We start from the raw sequence: 15,675 nt of genomic DNA on the forward strand, positions 1-15,675 counted from the left end.
TCAGTTGTCTCACCTTCTCGTCGCGAAGCCTTCCCCATCTCCAGCCAAGGATGAGCCATGTCAGTCATACGCCTAGCAGGTCTCATCTATATTGATCCAAGTCACGGAGCTCTCGAATCGTGACAACTTTGGCTTCTTCATATGGTCCATTTAGCCGAATCATGATTTTACAGTTTCGTGTCCATGTTGCTTGTATCTTGTTTTCTTTTCTGAGGATGCGTGCTTGTCTTGCAATGTCGGCGTTCTTTTTTGTAAGATGTTCATTGATGTAAACCCCAGTTCCTTTCAGCTTCCTTCCCTGCCGTAGTAACTCCGTCTTATGTTTTCGATTCGCAAACCGGATCACAATGGCTGGGTTGGTTCTGCTGTCCTTCCTGGGTATAGTATGGCACGCCGAAATGCTGCCACTTTGAAGAGATATGTTCTTACTTGTAAAAAAGTTAATTACTTGCCGTTCAAGTGTCTCAAGTTCGTCTGCCGGGGCTTCGGCGTCCTTGTCAGCGTCCCTGCTGCGAGTCCCGGCCACTCTTGGATACGTGCGATGTTTGGTTTCCAGTCCGCTTATAATCAAATCGTCCATTCTGGTGTATTGTTCAAGTTCGTCAATTCTTGCTTCTAGGTCGACAATTTTCTTGTCTTTCTCCTTGATGATGTTTTTTAGCATTTTGATCTCGGTCAACAACTCCATTAGTGTGTCTTGCTGCTTGGCCACTGTCCTTACATCTTCCGACAGGGAGTTGATAGATTTTCTAATCTCCTCCAAGTCTTCCTCGAGTTTCTTGTGTTTTGCAGTCATTTTCTTGAATATCACCGGCTTGTAATCTAATGTATACCTGCTTTACTTCTACATCATCCTCAGACAGGATGTCCATCACAAAGATCCATGCTCGGGAGATTCTGGACTCCAGAGGTAACCCCCACAGTAGAAGTGGACCTTGTTAGTATGAATATTTGAATATTGTTACTTGAAGACTTACTACTGGTTACAATTATACTGTTAAGAACTTATTGTCTTATATTTGGCCTAAAACAAGAATGTATCATAATCAGTGGCGGCTGGTGAATTTTGTTTTAGGTGGGGCTGAAAGTTTGTAAACCAAACCCCTGTAGGGGGGTCATCCTCCCCCAGAAGATTTCTTTGTGATTTTCACATACAAATATTGAAGATCTTTGCTCCTTCTCAACTCTGCGGTGATATTCTTTTCACAAAATACAACCAATGGTACGTTAATGTTAAATCTTACTTGTGAAAAGTAATCCCCCGATCACGGGCTTCACGGTGGCAGAGGGGTTAGTGCGTCTGCCTCACAATACAAAGGTCCTGAGTAGTCCTGGGTTCAATCCCGGGCTCAGGATCTTTCTGTGAGGAGTTTGCATGTCCTCCCCGTGAATGCGTGAGTTCCCTCCGGGTACTCCGGCTTCCTCCCAATTCCAAAGACATGCACCTGGGGATAGGTTGATTGGCAACACTAAATTGGCCCTAGTGTGTGAATGTGAGTGTGAATGTTGTCTATCTGTGTTGTTGAGATAAGGTAAGAACAAGGTAGAAACTGCTGTGGAAATAGTTCCAATGCAAAATGCCGTGGAAATACAATGTTAACACTTTTGTGCAAATAAGTACAGTTGCACTTGTTTTTTGTAAATGTGTTTATTCTGTAAAGGAATGAGTTAAATGTTTAAAATGACTGGTTAATAGTGCTATTATGAAGTGCAATGTCAGCACTATTCTTTTCCTGCAGTTTCAAATAAACTTGTTTTAATAAATACATACAGTGTTTTTTAAAAAGCATACACAATCTGTGTAAATATATTAGTCTGGGGTTAAAAGGACTTGAAGTGACTCGAAACTAAAAATGCAGGACTTGGGACTTGACTTGAGACTTTCCAGTCTTAACTTTGGACTTGACTCGGGACTTGCCTGTCTTGACTCGAGACTTGACTCGAGACTTGAGGGCAAAGACTTGAGACTTACTTGTGACTTGCAAAACAATGACTTGGTTCCACCTCTGGTTATTAGTATGCCTTTTTGCTTTTTTTCCAATGTTTTAGTTGCCTTGTCTATTTGTATTTTTAGAATGTGCTTATTTAAAATGTGGTGATTTCTTTTCCCAGGGCAACCTCCATGACAGATATGGCCAGCTGGTGGCGATCTATTCCAAACTGCTCGATACCAAAATGAGGTTTCATGCCAAGGTAAGTGCGCCCTTGGTCACATGCCATATCTCATGGCGCGTAAGCATGTTCAACTTGTTTTTGAAACTTGTCTTTTGTGCAGCATACCGAAATCCCAGCCAACTTGGAGGCCACGGATGAGGTGCTGGAGCGCGTTGCGGGAACAGATGTCAACAATGTGTGAGTTGACAAAAACTATTCCATTGCTCTGATATTTTTACAAGTTGACTTTAGCCATGTCCACACAAAGAACAGTACTTAAAAACTTACTTTTTTTCTTTGTGTTTTGGCATCTTGTCCACGTTCCAAAAATACTTTTGTCCTTAAAAAAAAAAAGAGACTTTTGAAAAGGTCTGCCACGATGAACAGTTTCAAAAACTCTGTTTTCATTTTGTGTGTGGAGATGGGTAAAACTAGGCTCTTTGGTTTGTGTTAGAGATTTCCGATAATTGCTTTTTTTCCGATATTCCGATATTTTCCAACTCTCAATTACCGATTCCAATATCAACCGATACTGATATATACAGTCGTGGAATTAACACATTTTTATGCCTAATTTTGTTGTGATGCCCAGCTGGATGCATTAAACAATGTAACAACATTTTCCAAAATAAATCAACTCAAGTTATGGAAAAAAAAAATGCTAACATGGCACTGCCATATTTATTATTGAAGTCACAAAGTGCATTATTCTTTTTTAACATGCCTCAAAACAGCAGCTTAGAATTTGGGACATGCTCTCTCAGAGAGTGCACGAGGAGGTTGAGGAGGGTGGTTGGGGGATGGGGTGGCATTTTTAAAAAGTCATAAATTTAACTTTTAAAAACCAATACCGATAATTTCCGATATTACATTTAATATCGGCCGATAATATCGGCAGTTCGATATTATCGGACATCTCTAGTTTGTGTCGTAAGAAATGTGCATCATTATCATGTTTTTACACCATATTCAACAGAATATGAAGATGTTTACTTATAAGTGTTTCATTCCCCGGTGCGACACCGCTGATGCCCACTGCTCCCCTCACCTCCCAGGGGGTGATCAAGGGTGATGGGTCAAATGCAGAGAATAATTTCGCCACAACTAGTGTGTGTGTGACAATCATTGGTACTTTAACTTCATTTTGATGCATTTGCACGCTATGTAACACTCTAAAATCAGCACACACTTATCATAGATGTCCAAAGGGGAACATTATCACAATTTCTGAAGGGTTAAAACCAATAAAAATCAGTTCCCAGTCGCTTATTTTATTTTTCTAAGTTTTTCTCAAAATTTTACCCATCTCGCAATATCCCGAAAAACGGCTTCAAAGTGCCTGATTTAACCGTCGTTATATCCACCCTTCCATTATCCTGTGACGTCACAGGGTGACCACACAGAAACAAACATGGTTGGATAGCACAGAAAGGTATAGCGATATTAGCTCGGATTCAGACTCTGATTTCAGCGGCGTAAGCGATTCAACAGATTACGCATGTATTGAAACTGATGGTTGGAGTGTGGAGGCAGGTACCGAAAACGAAATTAAAGAAGAAACAGAAGCTTTTGAGCCATATCACTACAGACAGCGGCACGGAAGGAAGCGAGGACGAATTTGGCGATCGCCTTCTAACCAACGATTGATATGTGTTTGTTTGGTATTAAATGTGGGTGGAGGGAAAGGCTGGATGCAAATATAGCTACAAATGAGGCATAATGATGCAATATGTACATACAGCTAGCCCAAATAACATGTTAGCATTGATTAGCTTGCAGTCATGCCGTGACCAAATATGTCTGATTAGCACACTCCACATAAGTCAATAACATCAGCAAAACTCACCTTTGTGATTTTGTTGACTTTATCGTTGTAAATGCATCCGCTTTGAGTGTCGCAGGATATCCACACATTCTTGCCATCTCTGTGCCATCTCTGTCGTAGCATAGCTGTCGTCGGTAAAGTGTGCAGAACAAACGAGGGACTTCCGCATCTTTTGACCACTGTTGCAACTTGAATCCGTCTCTGTTAGTGTTGTCACACCCTCTGACAACACACCGACAAGGCATGATGTCTCCAAGGTACGGGAAAACAGTCGATAAAACGGAAAATAACAGAGCTGATTTGACTGTGTGTAATGTGTTTGAGGAAATGGCGGATCGCTTCACGATGTGAGGTCACAGGTGAAAGGTCATTGCTCCGACAGGCGAACAATTTAAAGGCGTTTAAATCGCCAAATTCACCCTTTTAGAGTTCGGTAATCAGTTAAAAAAACATATGGTCTTTTTTTCTGCAACATCAAGGTATATATTGACGCTTACATAGGTCTGGTGATAATGTTCCCCTTTAAAGCCAATGTACGCGCCATTGTACATCTAACTTTAACAGAGGTGTTAAAAGTCTACCAGTTCAGTTATGGCAGCATTTCCTGGCTTCTGATTGGACAAAATGCACATGATTGCAGTTAAATGTGTTATGTGTAAATTGAGACCGTTTTGATACTACATTGGTGTTGATAGAGATCGTTTAGAAGGGGATCTGCACTTTTTTTCGGAATGTTGCCTATCGTTCACAATCTTAATGAAAGACGAGACTAATTTTTTTTTTTGCATTCTAACTTGTAATAATTGGCTCGTTCTAGGTGGTTATCAATGCAGCTAATGGGAGCAATGCATTCCACCTCTAAATCACTTTGAAAATGTATAATAACCAAGCTGTAGCAACATTGATATTGTTAGAGCGAACACAGAGGAACTGTTTTGCTAGCATAAGAACACATTGCCATGTTACGGCAAGAGATAAGCCAGCAAATGCGTCAACAATTAAATAGCTTCTGAATTTGTAATGCACAGCAAAATGCGATAGGACAAGAATCTGTACTGACTGAAAAACATGAACAATCATATTGCAGTGTCTGTAAAGTATTAGCCCACATTTACACAGCTGGCTCGACAGCGTTTGTACTGTAGTGTATGGTGATGTGCTGCATGTATCATGAATAATAATACTTACTAATGTGGGATCTCAACCGACAATGTCGTTGTGGCTTGTACAGCCCTTTGAGACACTTGTGATTTAGGGCTATATAAATAAACCTTGATTGATTGATTGATTGATTGATTACTCAATGGATGGACCGAATTGTTTGATCAAGCTGGCCGGGAACGTTTCCAGGGAAATTGGGTAAGTACACCATTAATTTGGAATAGCTTTGCTCAAAGTCCTACATTTACATCGTGACCATGAATTGATTAACGTGGACTCCGACTTAAAAAAGTTGAAAAACTTTTTCCGGTGTTACCATTTAGTGGTCAATTGTACGGAGAATGTACTGTACTGTGCAATTTACTAATACAAGTTTCAATCAATCAATCAAAACCAAGTCAGGTCTCTCGGCTTTCGTCTACTCCCGCGTTTCACCCTCTGTTCGTGCTCGCTTATATTTTCAGCCGTTCATCCTCTTTATATTCAGCTTCAAAAAGATAAGGTTGTAAATCCTCATTTGTCCAAAAATAGTCGTCTTCATTGTCTGTTACTAAGATGACCGAGATTAGAACACACTTGTTTGTTTCCGGAAGTAGGAACACACGTTAGTTGCGGGAAGTAGGAAGTGCGCTTCTGTGGAAACGGAAATAAATGCACCTAAGAAAGAAGTTCCGGTATCGCTAAAAATGACAAATTCGGTAAATATTGTACATATTACATATTGTTATGAACGTGTCTGTTACTACATTGTAGATATACTTGCAGCGTGTATATAAAACATTTTATGGAGGGCTATTAAAGCTACAATAATGACTCCCGTTTTTTTATCAGTTTTAAAATATATTAAAAAATACCTATGTGTTTTTGTCCCTCACAAACGTTGTGAACGATTGGCAAAATAAAATAAAAATTTTAGTTTTAAAAAAACATGTTGTGTGGACGTGGTCTCATTTCTGTGCTCTTTAGTTCACATCACTATGTTGTATCTGCCAACAAGGATATCAAATTGACGCCCACAGGTTCCAGCTGACAGTGGAGGTGTTTGATTACATGGACGTCGAATTGAAGTTGGCTGAGACAGGTAAACAAAAAAAATTCTTCCAAAGACAGGAAACCCGAGCAGCAGCTTCATAGCGACAATCTACAGACATTATCCATTCATAAAGTCGCCTCAAGAAAGTATTTATGCACTATCATGTTCTTCTTTAGGAAGGGAGTTTCCGACATGCAGTTTACTTTTACTTCCTGCTTCTTTCTTCTTCTTTTTTTGCCCTAATTAGTTGCATCTGATGAGGAAATGCTGCAATTAAAGGACATTAGTTAGATTTCCTCCAGTTGACTTGTAATGGAAGACGCCCAGCCCAGGGTTTAACAAGAGTTTTGGGGGGAGGAAATGAGCAAGAAATTGAACAATTTAGCGGTTGGTCTATACAGCAGATCACACCCCCATCCCGCCCATTTGTCTCATACTCACTTAAATAGAAAGTGGTTTGATGGCACTATCTTTAGGGGGGGGGAAAGACTGCTGCAGCTATTAATCCAAGAAACACTTACCATTGTACTTAAAGTATTGGATTTGTTTACAGTCAACCCGTCCAAGAAACAGTTGATGTGACGGCTCATAGACAGGGCAGGAGTTCGTCACATGGGCGGCGACCGTAAAAGATTGGGAAGAGGAGGGAGACCCACAAGTCATTTCACTCAATATTTTCTTGTAGGAAGATGTTTGGCATAAACATGATGTTGTGTAACTGCACTGTTTGTAAGGCTAAAATTATTTCTTAATGTGTAAAACTGGGTTTAAATCATGCCAATTGCAGTGGTCTTGGAATGTTTCACCCACGAATACTGTAATAGAGAATACTGAATACATACAGCATTTTTGAAAATAATGAGATTTTCAGAATAGTCTGTTAAAACAGTTAGCCTTTATAAATAATTTCAATTATGTAAATTAGGGGTGAACAAAAAATGTATTTGGATCCAATTCGCAATTAATCAACCAAAAGCAGATGTTTTAACTTGTAACCTGTTGTTGAAAAAGTTTCAATATAATTTATACGAAATAATACATTGCCATACTCTGTTAGAATCAAGAATCATGTTGAATCGATTCTTAATCAAATCATTGCCCCAGGAATTAAAGATTGACACGCCTAATATAAATGATATTGCCTGTACTTCTAACCCTATTAAGGATAAGCGGCATAGGAAATGAATAGTAGCGGTTTAGTTTACTACGGATATGTTGAAAAGTAAATTACATTGAAGTACTTATATGTTAAAAATAGCAAAATTCCCCCATGTCTGAAAAAGAGCAGGAAGAAGCAAAGTGTATTTAATTACACTTCTGTGTTTTAGAAGTAACTGATAGTTTGTTCACTTCCTGTGTAGGGCAAGAAAAAGATGGAAGTGTAAAATATTTAAGTTAATACAATTTGTAGATGACGTATTCAGCAATAAGAAATTAGTAAGATCTAACTCAAACATTGTATAGTAATAAAATCCTGAAGTTAGAACACTACCTTTTTTAAAAAAAATAAATAAATTATTAAACATGGAATTAAAATATTGTAAGTGTGCAATATGCCAAAGCCCAATAATGAATAATAGTTTTGGACTGATAAATCATCGTAATGAGTGGATAGACGATAACCTTGAATCAATCAATCAAAACTATACTTACTGAACATGGCACTTTTTTGATAGACGAGTAAAAAAAAAAGAAGCTTCGTACCAGTTTAAAGGACGACACACACTTGCACACTCCGCCATTGACAATAACTAGACATCGCATGACACTGAGGCTGGAATAAAACACTGGAAAATACCTATAATTAACGTTATCTAAAAAATGTTTATAAATACTTTAAATAAATATTTAAAAATATATGTAAATAAACCATAAATTGTTAAATTATAAAACAGTTAAAAATAAATAACAGCAGACCATTATGGGTAAAATATACAAAGTTAAAATGGTAATTGCATTAAATTCAAATAAATATGTTAATTTATTTTAATTTTAAAATGTTTTCGCGTCAAAAAAAGGCTCTGATAGAAATTAAATCAAAATTGAGAAAAAACTATAGATTTTTATTTTTAGCCCTTTCTTAAATGTATGTATATGACAACAAAAAATATATTTGGTAATCTTATTAAAATTATATTGAAGCTATTTTTAAATGTGATTAATCCACGCATTAAATGCTGACGTAGTGTGTGCTATGCGCTCTGTCCCCAGTGCTCCGACAGCTCAACTCGTCCATTGCCATCTCCTCACTGACGTCAGGCCAGTGTCGCCTGTCGCCGCTCGTACAGGTCATCCAGGACTGCAGTCAACTCTACCATTTTATGGTCAAGCTGCTGTTCAAGCTGCACGCCTGTAAGGACCACAAAACACTCACAAAACACACGTGACTGACATCTGTGTTCTTTATTGTTGTTGTATATTCTGTACCAAGAAACTAGTCAGGCTTGTGAATTACCCTCAGTGTGTAATCCGATTGCTTTTTAAACTTAAATTTGCATTAAGTAAGCATTTTTTTTTTAAAAATATGCAAGGTTAATTATGAACAGTAATTACACCACAAGATAAAATATCAGATTTGTTTCACATGCCTCATTATTGTAATGCAGCATATGCTGAATGATTTGTTGACACAAACACTTACCGCCCACTGCAGTAGGCCTACTCAATGAAAACATTTTCTCAGGATATAGCCTTTTTTTCCTGATATTTTTTTTTTACAGCTCTTTTACTGGATCCCTGTACAGTTTACGGGTGTACCAAATAGAAGGTCCAGAGGATGCACTTACGACCGTATATAAAAAAAAAAACTTTAACCATTTACAGGTCTGTTCGCCTAAATTAAAAGCATAATTATATGGATTTCAGGCCTCCCCGCTGACACTTTACAAGGACACCGGGACCGCTTCCGTGACCAGTTCCAGAGGTAAGTGTGCAGCAGCTATAGCGCGGCTGCAAGTGGTGTCAAGTGTTGCCATCAAAAAAGCACACGATATCGCCACTCCTTTTGAGTGTTCACATTATCTCTAATTGCTCAGTAAACATTTGTGTTAATATCTGTGGCTGTAGTCAACCGCTTGATGTCATGTTTGTTTTTTGTTATCTAATGCCACAGATGGCACAGATGGGACGGTTTAGCTCGGTTGGTAGAGTGGCCGTGCCAGCAACTTGAGGGTTGCAGGTTCGATTCCTGCCTCTGCCAATCTAGTCACTGGCGTTGTGTCCTTGGGCAAGACACTTTACCCACCTGCTTCCAGTGCCACCCACACTGGTTTGAATGTAACTTAGATATTGGGTTTCACTATGTAAAGCGCTTTGAGTCACTTGAGAAAAAGCGCTATATAAATATAATTCACTTCACTTCACTAGCCGAATTTGAAGTAACATGAGTGGTCAGCTTTATATACCTCTGCATGCGCTTAAACATTTTGCTAATCAGTTGCTGGTGTTACATTTATCTCACTGTTATTTCCACTATAATAATAATAATAGATTTTATTTGTAAAAAGCACTTTACATTGAGCAAACAACCTCAAAGTGCTACAGTGTATTAAAAAATAAAATAAAATAATAAAAATAAATAAGAATAAAAACTAGAACAGCTTAATAGCTAGAAAAAGTATGCATATATCTATAAAAAGCATCCACAGTCTGTGGTGCCCTCAGGTGGTCAGGGAGAGCGTTCCACAGAGTGGGAGCGGTGGAGCATAAAGCCCGGTCTCCCATAGGTTCGTAGCTTTGTCCTTGGAGGTTGGAGGAGGTTAGCCTGTTTGGAGCGGCGGTGTCGTGTGGAGGATTTGGGGGTGAGTAGTTCTTTGAAGTAGAGGGGGGGCATTTCCATGGAGGCACTGGTGGGTTAGTAGGGAGACTTTGTATTCAATCCTGAGTGGAACAAGAAGCCAGTGAAGGGATTTGAGTTTGTGTAATATGCTCGTATTTCTGCACTCTCATCAGGATCCAAGCAGCACTATTCTGTATGTATTGCAGCTTCTGAATGTTCAAAACTCATTAGTGCTAATACTACTTGCTAAGCTGTTTGATCTTTACAGCTATTGCAACATTGGTTGTGTTGCTGCTGTATCGTGCAATATATTTCTTCATAAATGGTCATGTGATTAAAGTAAGACAAGTTTTCTTTTTTCCTGCACTCCAAATCATGATCAAATTTGTCATATACAGGATGTCCATGTACAAGTCTTGTTCCTATGACAGCATTGTAAAACAAGTTTTAGTGTAAGTCAGAGCTTATAGCTAAATTAACAGGCATATTCACATATTTACATGTTAAATGATAACATCTTTATTCTTGATGATGGTTGGGGCAGTCAAACGGCATAGACCAACAACTGTCATTTCACTTCCCTTTTTGTTTGACACACTGCCATTAGATGAGCCAGCTGTCGAGACACAAAGGAGGTTAAAGTTAAAAAGTTAACGAAAAAGAATAAAAAGTATGTCCTTTCTCGGCGTAGTGACGCACAACTAGTTATTGTTTTGCCTATGTATTCTTCGTACACATGTAACTTAAAGAGGAACTGCACTTTTTTGGGGAATTTTGCCCATCATTCAAAATCTTTATGTAAAAAAGAACACACATAATCAACTTTTTTTGTACATTTTAATTAGTAAGTAAATGTGATCTAAAGTCTGCTTACAATAGAGCCTATGAGAGTCGCTCTAATCGGCCTACAAAGTCCTTTAATAACATCCAAACACCTTATTAAAATTTTATATACACACTAAGTATATATGTAATGTAGTAACAGGCACGTTTATAATAACATGTAATATTTACGTATTTTGCTCATTTTAAGCATACATGATGCATTTTTAAAAACGCATCACAATGTTTGCTTTTCTCTTCGACAACATCGCTGTTTATTACCCGCTGCAGACTTAATAAGAGCCAACAAACATAATAAAACATCACTTACTTTACAATATCTGCTGTCGTTAAGATGCCAAGTAATGTAATGTTGGTATAGTCCCGTTGAGATGACAACTTACTCATAATCCTCACGAAGAAAAGGGGGGGTGGAACTAACCGTCTTCTTGTTTTTCTCGCCGGGTCTATATTGGCAGTCAAAGTGTGCCAATTTGTCAGAATATGGCCTCATCAAGGTGAGGGCCTTATTTATAATCTGGAATAAACTTCCACGGGCTCTGACACGGGAAAGCAGCTCACAAGCTAATGATCCGTTCGCCGCTACAAATAGTTTGTCTGCGTTAGCCCTTATATAACAATATCACTATCCATCCATCCATCCATTTTCTACTGCTTGTCCATTTTGGGGTTGCATCAGCTATCTCAGCTACAATCAGGCGGAAGGCAGGGTACACCCTAGGCAAGTCGCCACCTCATCACAGGGCCAACACAGATAGACAGACAATATTCACACTCACATTCACACACTAGGGCCAATTTCGTGTTGCCAATCAACCTATCCCCAGGTCCATGTTTTTGGAAGTGGGAGGAAGCCCACACAGTCACGGAGAAAACATGCAAACTTCACACAGGAAGATCCCGAGCCCGGGATTGAACTCAGGAATACTCAGGACCTTTGTATTGTGAGGCACATGCACTAACCCCTCTTCCACCGTGCTGCCCACACAATATCACTACTACTCTGTTAATATTAAGGTAATGAAATATAAATGAAGTATTGTTTGCAGAATTTTGGAGGGTTATTTATTGGGTTTCATGGGTGGAATAGAAGACCTCCCATTGGCTCCATTGTAAGCAGACATTTATTTACGATGTAAAATGCGTTTAAAGATATATATACATCCGTCGTCTTGTCTTTCATAATGATTGTGAACAATAGACAAAATTCCAAAAGAAAGTGCAGTTCTCTTTTAAGTTCTTCTATAATTTGTCACCATGAAACATTGGAACACTACCATGAATTGATTAACGTGTACCCCTTAGACAAGCTTATTCGGGTGTTACCATTTAGTGGTCAATTGTACGGAATATGTACTGTACTGTGCAATCTACTAATAAAAGTTTCAATCAATCAATCAAAACACGAAACATATGACAGAGAATGCGCTGTCATGGGGCTGGGCGATATTTGCTTTAATCAATAAAAAATGTTTTCTAAAACTTTTAAATATTAAAATGGAAAAAAATAACATTTAGTTAAATACTCAAATAGGTGGCTTTTAAGAATCCAGAACACTATTTCATGAATAGTTATTTTTTTTAATTCAGTGTGTGTGTATAAGTACGCTATAAACACATTCAACAGTACAGTGCTAATAACTGTGATGGTCACAATAACTGTGATATAAAATGTTTATACTGTTACATTCCTACTGGCTAACACCAACTCGCTAACATGACACGAAGCAGAGAAGCACAGGTAAGACTGGGCGATATGGCCTTTTTTAAATATCTCTATTTTTAGGCCATATCGCGATACATGATATACATTTCAATATTTTGCCTTGGCCTTTAATGAACACTTTATGCATATAATCACAGCAGTATAATGATTCTATGTGGCTACATTAAAACATTCTTGCTCATACTGCATTAATTATGTGCTACTTTTAAACTTTCATGCAGAGAAGGAAATCACAACTAAGTCAATTGACCAAAACTGTTTTCGTTAATTGACTTATGATGTATAATTATATATATATATATGTATAATTATATATATATATATATATATATATATATATTGAATTAAAAACAGTAAAAACAAAGTGCAAGATTGTCAGAGAGATTTTAAGTGTCAAATAAAAATGAGCTGCATAATAGGAAATCAAATAGTGTTCGTCCTTCGCTATATGGTAGGTTACTGCGGACGTTATTAAATTCTGTTGATTATTTTTTTCATACGGTGTAAGCACTCTTCATTCTCTAGCACAGGGGTTGGGAACCTTTTTGGCTGAGAGATCCATGAAAGTTTTCAAATGTATTTCCGTGAGAACCATATAATAATTTTTAACACTGAATACAACTAAATGCGTGCAGTTTTAAGTAAGTCCAACATGTTTAGAGTACAATAAGTCTCTTATTCTTGTTAATAACATTGTTATTCCAAAGCTAACCAATAATAAATAAATGACTTACCATTAATGCGACTTCTTGAACAGGTGCAGTAGAAAAGGGATGTAAGGATTACAATGCGTGAGAATGTTTTATATTTAGAACGTTGTTTTTAACACTGTGATTACCAGCGGTATTATTCATTACTTATCGTGTTAAGCAATGTCAGCAAATATTTATCTGAAAGCCAGATGCAGTCATCAAAAGAGCCACATCTGGCTCTAAAGCCGTATGTTCCCTATCCCTGCTCTAGCAGGTGACTTTTCAAATGATGCTACGTATTAGAAGTAATGCTACTTTTTATAGCTACGCTTGTGCCACATGCTTGACTTATTACAGTTGTCTGTTTGACATATTCCCACTTGAAGCCAAACCACCGCCAGACGATGGATCCCCTTCTGTTTTCTTGGGAATTAATTCTTCCTTCTTTCGCTCGTATTACCACTCGCACGGCTCTGCTAGCATCACGGCTAACGTTACCCATGCTGCTACCTCTCTGCTCCGCGAGGGCGTATACGTATGTGACGTATGTAAGAATGTGCGCTTTCCGTCTGTGAGAAGGAGCGACAGGAAAGAGAGAGAAGAGCCTGTAATGTAATGCCCGCAGCTAAAATCAACTGCGTGAGAACGTATACTCCAATGTCACGATATAGTAATTTTCTATATTGCACAGACAAACCCGCGATGTATCGAGTATATCTATATATTGCCCAGCCCTACGCTGTTATACGTTTTCAGTTTCAGGAAGTTACACCCTTTCTAATTGCCCGCTTTCAATCACCTTATTTGCGTTCCAGCTAAATAATTACTATGATTGGAGTATTCCCACTACTGTTCTCAAGACCTCTTGTTCTTGTTCTTCCATTTGTGCCACAGCCTGAAGTCGTTCTTCAGCAGAGCCAGAGAAATGCACTACTTCAAGAGGCTCATTCAGATCCCCAGACTGCCTGACGTAAGTCTCCTGTTGAGTCAGCTCGTATGTTTCAACCAGAAACTTGGTTATTTTTGCTCCCAACGCTCTCATCAATTTCTGTTCATCGCCTTCTCAGTCACCACCAAATTTCCTGCACGCGGCTGCCTTGGCCAAGCACGTGAAGCCTGTGGTGGTCATCGGGGACGACGACGACGGAGATGATGATGACGACGATGTCGAGACGCTCATCGACATCAGTGACAGCCCGCAGCAGGCCAGCGTGCCGCAGCCCGACATATTTGATCAGGCTTTCGGGCCGCCCAACGGGGCCTTTGACGACAGGTATTGAATATCACTTCCTGTCTGCTTTTATTGATACACCAGCATGAATTAGTTTGAATATGTCTATGTTTTACCTGCATAAAAACGAGAACTTCTGAGACATTTTGAGAATACATTTCCTCATGTATCATTGTAAAGAAGCGGTGATGATGAGTGTTTTCCCCTACACAGATACATTTCAGTTGTCACAAACAAATTAGTTTTCGCTCAAACACATAATCATATGAGGGGTTGTTAGGGACATTATTCAGAATTACCTCTTACATACACTACTGAAATGCACTCACATAAACAACTGAACTGTTTTTCTCTCACACACACTACTGAAACACTCCTATACTCACTACTGAAATGTTCTCACATAAACAACTGAAATGTTTTTCTCTCACACACACTACTGAAACACTCTTACATACACTACTGAAATGCTGTGACATAAACTGAAATCTTTTTCTCTCTCACACACACACTACTGAAACACTCTTGTACACACTACTGAAATGCTCTGACATAAACAACTGAAATATTTTTGTCACACACACACACCACTGAAACACTCTTATACACACTACTGAAATGCTCTGACACAAAGAACTGAAATATTTTTCATACACACACACTACTGAAACACTCTTATACACACGACTGAAACGCTCTTACACACACTACTGAAATGCTCTTACATAAAAAACTAAAATGTTTTTCTCACACACCCTACTGAAACACTCTTACACACATTACTGAAATGCTCTGACATAAACAACTGAAATATTTTTCTCACGCACACTACTGAAATACTTATACACACTACTGAAATGCTCTGACATAAACAACTGAAATTTTTTTCTCACACACAAACTACTGAAACACTCTTATACACGCTACTGAAATGCTCTGACATAAACAACTGAAATATTTTTCTCACGCACACACTACTGAAACACTCCTATACACGCTACTGAAATGCTCTGACATAAACAACTGAAATCTTTTTCTCACACACACGACTGAAACACTCTTATACACACTACTGAAATGCTCTGACCTAAACAACTGAAATATTTTTCTCACACACACACTACTGAAACACTCTTATACACACACTACTGAAATACTCTTATAGACACTACTGAAACGCTCTTATATACACAAACTGCTAAAATGTTTTTCTCACAGTACATACTACTGAA

The 15,675-nt window shown here is 38.4% G+C and overlaps 1 protein-coding gene across 1 annotated transcript in view; it reads left to right on the top strand.

Annotated features, from left to right (window-relative positions):
* Positions 1–15,675, top strand: part of hip1rb (huntingtin interacting protein 1 related b) — a 69,910-nt gene that overhangs the window by 37,076 nt on the left and 17,159 nt on the right. The window contains exons 5-11 of the mRNA XM_061902438.1: positions 2,113–2,193; positions 2,276–2,352; positions 6,160–6,221; positions 8,385–8,525; positions 9,039–9,096; positions 14,107–14,182; positions 14,280–14,485. Coding sequence (XP_061758422.1) covers positions 2,113–2,193; positions 2,276–2,352; positions 6,160–6,221; positions 8,385–8,525; positions 9,039–9,096; positions 14,107–14,182; positions 14,280–14,485 — 701 coding nt within the window. The remainder of the gene's footprint in view (positions 1–2,112; positions 2,194–2,275; positions 2,353–6,159; positions 6,222–8,384; positions 8,526–9,038; positions 9,097–14,106; positions 14,183–14,279; positions 14,486–15,675) is intronic.

Source organism: Nerophis ophidion, linkage group LG01 (genome assembly GCF_033978795.1).
Source record: "Nerophis ophidion isolate RoL-2023_Sa linkage group LG01, RoL_Noph_v1.0, whole genome shotgun sequence".
Lineage (NCBI taxonomy): Eukaryota > Metazoa > Chordata > Actinopteri > Syngnathiformes > Syngnathidae > Nerophis > Nerophis ophidion.